General features: G+C 40.4%; 1 protein-coding gene across 3 annotated transcripts in view; it reads right to left on the bottom strand.

The window, feature by feature from the left end:
- Positions 1-1,438: 1,438 nt before the first annotated feature.
- nrf1 (nuclear respiratory factor 1) overlaps positions 1,439-9,444 on the bottom strand; it is a 21,582-nt gene continuing 13,576 nt past the window's right edge. For all 3 annotated transcript variants that reach the window (XM_088406256.1, XM_088406257.1, XM_088406255.1), the window contains 4 exons: positions 9,443-9,444; positions 9,227-9,384; positions 5,522-5,643; positions 1,439-2,056 (listed from right to left, as the gene is read on the bottom strand). The exon at positions 9,443-9,444 is cut by the window's right edge and continues 307 nt beyond it. In XM_088406256.1, coding sequence (XP_088262382.1) covers positions 1,896-2,056; positions 5,522-5,643; positions 9,227-9,384; positions 9,443-9,444 — 443 coding nt within the window. In that variant the 3' untranslated portion in view covers positions 1,439-1,895. The remainder of the gene's footprint in view (positions 2,057-5,521; positions 5,644-9,226; positions 9,385-9,442) is intronic.

The following is a 9,444-nucleotide window of genomic DNA, read 5'->3' as shown; positions in this document are numbered from 1 at the left end:
CTACAAGAACCGTCGAGGCTGGCCAATCAATTGCTTCTTCCCTATTGGATCCTAATCCTACATCCAGAACGAGTGCAAATTTGAAATCTGACATGTTTTTGGTGGCCTAAACGTATAAGAGGCAGCGCTACTGTTTCCGAGCGCCTGGGGCAGATACTGTAACACTGACATGGCAACACGCTGAGAGAGAAATCTGATTGGATGAAAATAAGGCGCACTTGAAAGATTTCCTGCACTTAGCTAAGTGGTTTGCACCCAAGGTGATGCAAGGGCTTTTTTTTTAAAAAAAGCACATGCCCAGTAAGGCATCCCGTATTGCGTTCCGTTCCATTGAACGTACAAGCGTCAAAGTCAGGATAACGCTTTCATCAGCGTCAGGGCGACCTGGCCATTTTAATCTGGAGGATGTGTGATGTAGGCTGATGCCTGATAGATTAAGGCCCCTGCACTTCTCTCTCTCTCGCTCTCTCGCCATGTGTGTGCAACAGAAGCCGCCCCCCCAGCAAATCCCAGCTTATGATGTAATCATGGCCCTGTCTGTCACGGCAGGGAGGATGCTGGGACGTGGAGGTTAGAGCGGTTTTAGGTGAAAAGCAACAGGAAGGAAAAAAAAAAAGTTCTTTAGTGGAGACTGAAATGGTCCCAACACAAGGCTCACCTGACCTAATAATGACTGGCAGATCCAGGTGTGTTCTAAGATGTTAGTCGGCCTATTAGTGTATAGCAATATTTAGCTATTTACGAAATGTTGGAATAAATTACAACTAAAACAATAAACATTCTACTTCTTTAAACACAATAAAACTTCTGATTCAAATAAAAAGTCACAATCATCACGATGTCATCATTAACAATAGTGTTCATTCTGAACCCTTTTTACCGGTAACACATTTTCTACATTTACAATAAAGAATTGCATTGACTTTTACAATTATAATATGTAATGAGTAACATCAACAACATCAATACAATTCTAGAATATAAATGTAGAAAAAGTAATTTAAAAGCATGTTTTTATGGAAAAATACCGGCAGAAAAGGTTGACAGAAAAGTACTGTTAAATTATTTCAAAAGTATGATACAATGTAAGTAAAACTCTAAATCTAAATCTAAAATAATTAGATGCAAAATACCTTTATGTTGTTGCTAAGTATTCACATTTTTTAAATTATTTTTTTCTTTTTTTTAAAAAAAAAACAAATACAATGTATATACATGTAACAAATGAAAATGCAAATTGTTAGGTCACTGTTTTTGTTTATGAAAATAAAGTTTGTTAGCCATTAACATGAATTGTTTTTCTTCCACACAAGTTGCCCTGAGTGGATCTAAATGGTTGCTTTTCTTCCTAAGACTAAATATATATATATATATATATATATATATATATATATATATATATATATATATATATAAAAATAAATGTTAACACTCAACAAAATGTTAAGTCACTTTATTCCAAAGTCACAAATCCCTCAAATCATTACATAATCTGTACAACATACTACACTTGTCTATCCTGACAGAGCGGATTTACAAATGGATAGATCCCACAAAAAGTTGAAAAGATGACAGAATTAAACATGACAAGTCAGAATGGCACAGTTGTGGAAAAGAATCGAACAAACATGTTTAAATACCACATAAACGCATTGTTGTTGCAGAGTAATGTACTACCTGAGTACTTTGATGTGATCAAAAGTATTATTCTCTTATTTAAAGGACAGGAGTGCAGGTATGGGTGAAGCCTTTTTCAGTTCTCTTTTTTTTCAGTGAGTTTTAAAGAGCAAATAAATACCTAAGAAGAAACATTTGACAAAATAACCATGGCGGGTAGTGTCACGCCTCGCAAAGATGAATTTAATTGGGAGCCGGGATGGGGTCTTGCAGGTGGATCATTGTTCCAGTGTGACCACCTCCACCGCTTGGCCGTCCAGTGTCATGGTGCTGTCTATTCTTGTGGCTACCGGCGCCATGGCCACTTGCACGGGCCTGTTGCCTTGCGCCAGGCTGGTCACCACTGTCTGGTACATGCTGACTGGGATCTGGACCAGACCTGGAAGCAAAGGAACATTTCAGAAATTTTCCAGAACCTGGCTTTTCAGTGCTAATGTAGTACAGGAATATTCTTGCTATTTTTGAGGGGATCGCAATATTTGATAGTAAACAGGTTTGCACACACACAAAAAACACTTCTGATTAAGCGTGATCTCGGGTCAAATTGACCCAGGACTGTTGTAGAGGAATAAACGTAACAGTGTGGGTGAGTTTCCAAACCAAAACGCTTTGGACAATTATAATTCAACATGCCTACGGGTCGTATTGACCCAGGTATATTTTTACTATTTTTGTGGCGGGGATCACAACATTCATTAGTTAACAAGTTGACAAAAAACCTTCTGAAACTTTTGCTTGATTGCAAATTACCTCGGGTCAAACTGACCCAAAAGTATTGCAGACACACGAGCATAAATTATTTACTGGCTTGTTACTTTTTGAGTAACCGTCCAAAACCTTTTTTATTTGGAAACTTCCAAATAAAAATTGATAACACGCAATCGGGTCATATTGACACAGGAATATTATTGGTATTTTTATGGTGGGGATCACAAGATTCATTTGTTACGGACTACAAAAAATAAATAAAATCTGAAACTTCAGTATACAAGTACTATTTACTTAGTGCTTCTGTACTTAACTGCCTGAAGTAATCTATTCATTTAGACTCTTCTTTAGTCAGATAGTTCAAATAAATACATTTTAAAAGGTACATAGGATTGACTGCCTGGACTGAGTAAATTGATTATCAAAACAATAATTACTTTCTTAATTAATTAATCGTCAATTAACTCCCTTGTTCTTGGTCTTTTCAAAGAAATCTGAGTTTATTTGACACTTGAAATTAAATTCACCTGTAAAAGGCATTATTAGGTTGGTCCTCAAATTTCAACCAAAAGACACATTTGTCTAAAGTCTTTTATATTGCCCGTATCAGAACAAAGGCACGATTGAACAGTGACCCCCCCCCCCCCCAAAAAAAAAAAAAAAAACAGCTGTGAGTGCCTGCAGGGATTAATGCCATCACGTGGCCATCAGGCTCCACCCTCCAATCTGTCCATGTCACCGTGCCAAAGCTGGTGCACTGTCATCACAAATCTGTAGACTGTGTCCTAAAGAAGCCCCACCCCCTCCCCACAAGCACACACATTTTTGTTAGAAAAACTTAGAATTTCATGAAAATCATAGATTTCCGTAACGAAAGAAATACAGGCACTCGTGATGTGACTACTTACTACATTTTGAAACTGGAATGACACAAATCCGATGAATCAGGGGGAGTGAGGAATAAAACGGACAAGTAATAAAAGTTTAAGGTGCGTGAAATATATTAGGTTGTTATCATTGTATTTATTTCTTGGTTTAGAATAGTGTGCATTGCTATCCATCTATGCAGTCCTAGTTCATCTCGCCCCAGTCCTTAGATAAAGCTGTTGATGCAGGAAAGTGTGACCTTGGCCCAGCTGTTGGTGGCGCCCAACTGGTTCTTTTTGTTGCTGAGTGAATAAAAAGCAGGCGGGGATGCTTGAGCTGCGAACATTGTTAGCAAGCATGAGAATGTAAGGCAAGCCTTCCCTTAGCCAGCAGAGAAAAGTCAATCTTGGTTGGTCTGAGTTACTATTTTGTTGCTTAGCAGCTGGGCTTGTCTTAATCCTCTTTTCAAGATAACCTCGACAAGGTGGAAAAAAAAAAAAAAAAAGCTCAAATTTCAAGGGCTAATTTTCGTAGCCACTCCGGCTAAGCCCACTTGCCAGTGATTGGCAACAGAATGGAGGAGACGTGGAGTAGCCCCTCTATGACATCGTGGCTAAGATGCTCAAGCGGCATGCGTGTGTGCACGCCAGCCAATCAGCAGGCGGTGCACTTCAAACAGCGCCCTCCACTCCAGTGATTAACTGGATAAGGTCAATAGTGGCCAGAAGGACTGCTCTATTAGCAAGCAGTCACTTTAAAACGAAAGTGACTTTTAAGTCATGTGCGCGCACGTCACCATGAACGCTGAAGTTTACATGTCACACCAATTGACAGCTGGTCCCCCTGATAAGACATGGACTCGTATGGAGTGGATCAAAGCTCTTTAGGAGGGAATGGGAGTGGGGGTGGGGAGGCCTTCCAAGGAACCCATGACAGCTTTACTTCCATTGATTGAAGTGTTGAAAGCTTTTTTGTCATTTTGATTGAGAGGCCATTGAAATCTAAAAATGTACGGTATTATCTAACTCATTCAATCCCAAAGACGTGTTTTTACATTTTTTTTTTTAAAAATTCAAATGTTCAATTCCAAGTACTTATGTTTTTCAATCCCCCCTCTGAGTATATTGCTAAAGGAGGGTCTAAAAATGGGGGAACCCTCCAAAGGGTCTCCCCCATTTTGAACCCGTGACAGCATACCTTCAATTGATTTAAGTTTTTAAAGCTTATTTGTTATATTGATTGATTGGCCATTGAAATCTCAGAATTTACTCATTCATTCTTTTTTTTTTTTGCTACGGGTTAAATCATATGTACTTAAGTTTTTCCATTTTTTTTCTCAAAGGGTCTAAAAATGGCTGGTAGATAATCAATAAATGAAATACTAAATTTATGAACAATTTAGGTATTTAAATGCTGAAGTAATTGACTACCTTAGGTAAAATTAATAAATTACTGGACCAGTTTTTAGACACTCTTAGCCAAACTTGAAAAAGGGGAAAAAAAAAAAAAAAAATCAAGGGTGTCGAGGTACTCGAGGTACGGAGACATAACTTTTACATGATTTTCTCCATTTTAGCAATATTCCTGTGTGAACAAATATGGATTCGTACGGTGGTTCAGTCTGCCCGCTTCTTTTATTGAAATTAATGCCATAATAACCTCAGCTATCATGAGATACTGTGAAGACTGTGTGACGCAACAAGACGTGTGCCTAACAGCCGCCATCTGTCACATCAGCATAGAGTAGATTAACCTCAAAAGAGCCCGCGAAAGGAAGCTTAAAACTTTGCCACGCTAATTGGCTGCCACGAGGCTGCGAATTTTATGCATTACATTTTTTTTAAAATATCTTGCTGTTCATCTTTAGAACCTCCAGTTATTTTGTTATGTTCCGCCTGAAAGTGTTGTGGCTCCATTTGAGTTTAAATAGCAATGGTAGTTTCCTTAGCATGTCAATATGGTTTTGCATTATACATTAGCATTAGGCTAAGGATAAATGTGTTTAAACCTTGTGCGGCCTTATGTCCAATCCATTGAGCTTTACATTATAGACATTACACATCAAAGGGAAAGCCTTGGAAAAAAGGACACAAGGGAGCTGAAATGTCACCCAAATGGTGACCCCAAAAATGGTCAAAACAACGGACAAGGTTTAAAGTCTGAGCGTGGGTGAAAACTGGAACGTATCCAGTGTATATCAGTGATTTTTCTCTCAGATGTTTGCCCTCTACTGGCGGGAAGGGCTTAGTGAGCATGAAAAAAAAAATACCTGTTGCGTCCTGCACCCCTGCTAGCGCTCCAACGGCGGCCGCTGTCTCAGCTAGCACGATCTGCCCCCCGCCTTGAAGCGTAGCCTCTGCCAGCGTTGCCACAGCGTGGGCCGCTGCCTCGCTACAGACAAAAATCATGAAGCACAGTGTGTAAAGAAAAAAAAAAACACATATACACACACACACACACACACACAGAGTAAATTTTGCAGGGCTTTAATCAGTCAATGTAGAAGAAGCACTCGCTTTCTGGTTGGGGTTATTTGAGAAATGTGTGTGTGTGTGTGTGTGTGTGTGTGTGTGTGTGTGTGTGTGAGTGTGTTTGGGGGTAGGGCATGAGTTTAAGAGGCTTTTCCAGTCTCAACTTAGAATCTGTCACAGCTCTCTTAAGGTGGCAGGTGCAACATCTATTTAACAAAGGCGTTTGATTAACCAAATCATGACCGGGCAGAATTAGCATACGGATATTAATTTGTGTGTGTGTGTGTGTGTGTGTGTGTGTGTGTGGGGGGGGGGGGTAAATGTGTGGAGGTGGGAAGACTCAGGTGGGTGCAGGTAACAAGCCCCACTGGGACAAAACCACTTGTGACATAGTCACTTTGATGCTGGGAAACCTGCTTACATGGTATCATCTTCGCTTAGCGACGAGTGTTGTCTCTATACTCAGAATGTCCGAGAAATAATTAAAGAAGCTGACGATATTTGAATTTTAAGGGGATTCGTTTTGTTTGAATGGAATACAACATCTCAAATCATTTTCCCCCATTGAAATGAATGGAAACACCATTCATCTGTTCTAGACTACTCAAAAAAAAAAAAAAAAAAAAATGTATGCAATGTTTTATCGGAAGAAAGTTACCATTCTATCGACTCTCCACTACTTCTCCAATTTTGGAGTCTGTAGTAACCAATAACGTTGACAGTTTTCTTTTCATAAATGTAAACAATGTGTACGTCTATGGAAAAGATAAATACCAATGGCTATGAATCTATTCCAAGTTTGTTTTTCTCCTTGCTGCACGATCATACTTCTCTCAATGTTTTATCCTGTCCCATAACTAAGAGTGAATTTGACAAGCATGCCGTGGGAACCCCGGGAGGTCGGGGATTTAACCTCTACGTGACGATGACATCCCCCAACACTCAGAAAAAAATAAAATAAAACCAGCCACCAGGGGGTTATTTCTCACTAAACAAAGGAAGTAAGAAGGCAACCATCCAATAATTGATTATGAATTTTAACTGCTATTTTACTCATTCGAAGGCACTCTCCACCAGCGAACGCAATAGGCATGTTACTCTTGTGTAAGTGCTGTATTGTAACAATGAGTGTGTCTGAGTTATATTGGGGGAAAAAACAAACACATTGTGCGGCTCATAGGCCGGAAAATACAATACAGTGGGCCCCCGTGTTACAAACTTAATCCGTTCAGCGGCTACGCTCGTAACTCGAACTGCTCGTATGACGGGCAATCCAAACCTATGTTAATTCGTGAATGCGTGCAACGTGTGCAAAAACCTTAGGTAACTCGAACTGCTCGTATGACGGGCAATCCAAACCTATGTTAATTTGTGAATGCGTGCAACGCGTGCAAAAACCTTAGGTAAAAACATCACGACTTTATACACATATTAAAAATGAGTAACATAACCTACTGTACAGTTAAATTAAACAACATAAATATACAAAGGAAAAATGACATTTACCTTTGGGGCGACGTGACTTGAGCTGGGTGGAGGCGGAGGGGAGCAGAGACCAACCCGCAGAATTTATTTATTTATTTTCTTAAACGGGAACTTTTCTCAAACTAGAACATATCACCGGCGATTTCCTTCTCTTTAATCCATAATAGAAGAAGCCTCTCAATTTTGTTGTCGATCGAGGTCCGTCCCCCGGCAAGGAAAGTCTTGCCCTTAGAAGATTGCCGACCGGTTACGGCCATACTCACGAGGAAGGTTAACCATGCGTGCGCCTCCTTCGTATTTTTTTTATTATCTCCTGCTTTGTTTCTATTGTCATCATCCTCTTACTTCTTCCTTTACCGCCACTAGCAATTTTAGAAGCATGTCTAACAGATAGAGTTTGCAAAGTCTTAACAACATTCCTTCCTTACGTTTTTGACTGATTTTCTCTCTTTCCTTCCGTCCCGACCAGCTGTGCCATCAAGCTAGATGAAGGCGTTCGACTAATAGCATATCGGCATCTCCGTGACTGACACCGTGACTAAACAGTGACTGTGACATTGTAAGAGCAATAGCATATCAGCGTTACCGTGTCATGCATGAGCAGATGTGTTCGTTAATGTAGCAAAGCAAGGTCAATTGTACGTCCATATTGACTGGCAACGCGTGGCGAAATCATAGTTAAAACCATAACGAATTTACACGCATATTTAAAATTAGTACCATAATCTACTGTACAGTTAATAAAACAAGCATGGATAAACAAAGGATAAATGACATTTTCCTCTGGGGCGACGTGACTTGAGCTGAGTGGAGACGTGAACAGAGACCAACCTGCAGAATTTATTTATTTATTTTCTTCAACAAGAACTTTTCTCTCAAACTAAAACATATCACCGGCGATTTCCTTCTCTTTAATCCATAATAGAAGAAGCCTCTCCATTTTGTTGTCGATCGTCCCCCGGCAAGGAAAGTCTTGCCCTTAGAAGATTGCCGAGCGGTTCCGTCCATACTCACGAGCAAGGTTAACTATGCACGGGCCTCCTTCGTATTTTTTTATTATCTCCTGCTTGGTTTCTATTGTCATCATCCTCTTACTTCTTCCTTTACCGCCACTTACAATTTTAGAAGCCATGTCTAACAGATAAAGTTTGCAAAGTCTTCACAACATTCCTTCCTTCTGTTTTTGACTGATTTTCTCTCCTTCCTTCCGTCCCGACCAGCTGTGCCATCAAGCTAGATAAAGGCGTTCGGCCAATAGCATATCGGCATTTCTGTGATTGACGTGACGCCGGCCAATAGCATCTCCGTGAGTGAGACCGTGACTGACACCGTGACTGAGACAGTGACTGTGACATTGTAAGAGCAATATCGTTCCACGTTACCATGACAAGCTTTAACTACTGATTTTGATGACGTGGCAAAGCGAAAATATATGAACAATACAAGAGCCTGCATGTTAGATTGCTCGTAAGGCCAATGGTCTGTGCGTAAGTGGGGGACAAAAAACTCCGCGGACCACGCTCGTAAGTCGAAATGTTCGTAAAAGAGGGTGTTCGTAAACCGGGGGCCGACTGTACTTGCATTTCATGTTATCTAACAATTTGGCTATTAGCGCCAGAAGATTTTGGTGAGTTGTTATTACTATACATTTATGGTTAAAAGTTCTGCAATGTTAGATGTTTGAAAATGCGATAAAGCCAAATTTTAACTTAAAATTTAGTTCATTTATTTAAGTGTATATAAGAACTACTACGCATGATTGGGTTGGAGGAAATAAGTGAGTATGTTCCAAACGCAGCCTTTTATTTGCATCTGGCTTTCTTCAGGCTCTAATTGGGTGAAAATTAATGTTTACATTCAGCGCCATCTGTTGGCATGATGTGATGGTTTTGAAAAATGTTTTTTGTGTACCTTTCATTTGGAATACTTGGAGCTCTGCTGCCATGTTTTGCTGATGGGAGTTTTAAAGATGGATACGATTGGATGATAGGAGCCTTCAAAATGGCAGCATTCCTGACCTGTTGATGGCCATGGTGACGGTGGCTCCCGGCTGTATCTCGTGACTGGCAGCGACGGCGGCTTCCGCCAGTGACGCCACCGCCTGGGTGGCCTCGGATGCCTGCGTGGTTTGGATCGTCATCTCGCCGCTCTGGAGGGTGGCCCAGTTTTGCTCCACCTAGGGGGACCGTTTCCTCAGAAGGCGTCAAATCAAGCCTGGCGCCGTTTCTGCTTACCT

The sequence above is a fragment of the Hippichthys cyanospilos genome, chromosome 22 (assembly GCF_059441005.1).
Source record: "Hippichthys cyanospilos isolate Australia breed blue-spotted pipefish chromosome 22, RoL_Hcya_1.0, whole genome shotgun sequence".
Taxonomy (NCBI): domain Eukaryota; kingdom Metazoa; phylum Chordata; class Actinopteri; order Syngnathiformes; family Syngnathidae; genus Hippichthys; species Hippichthys cyanospilos.
The sequence above is the reverse complement of the archived record's forward strand: the minus strand, read 5'-3'. Positions and strand labels throughout refer to the sequence as shown.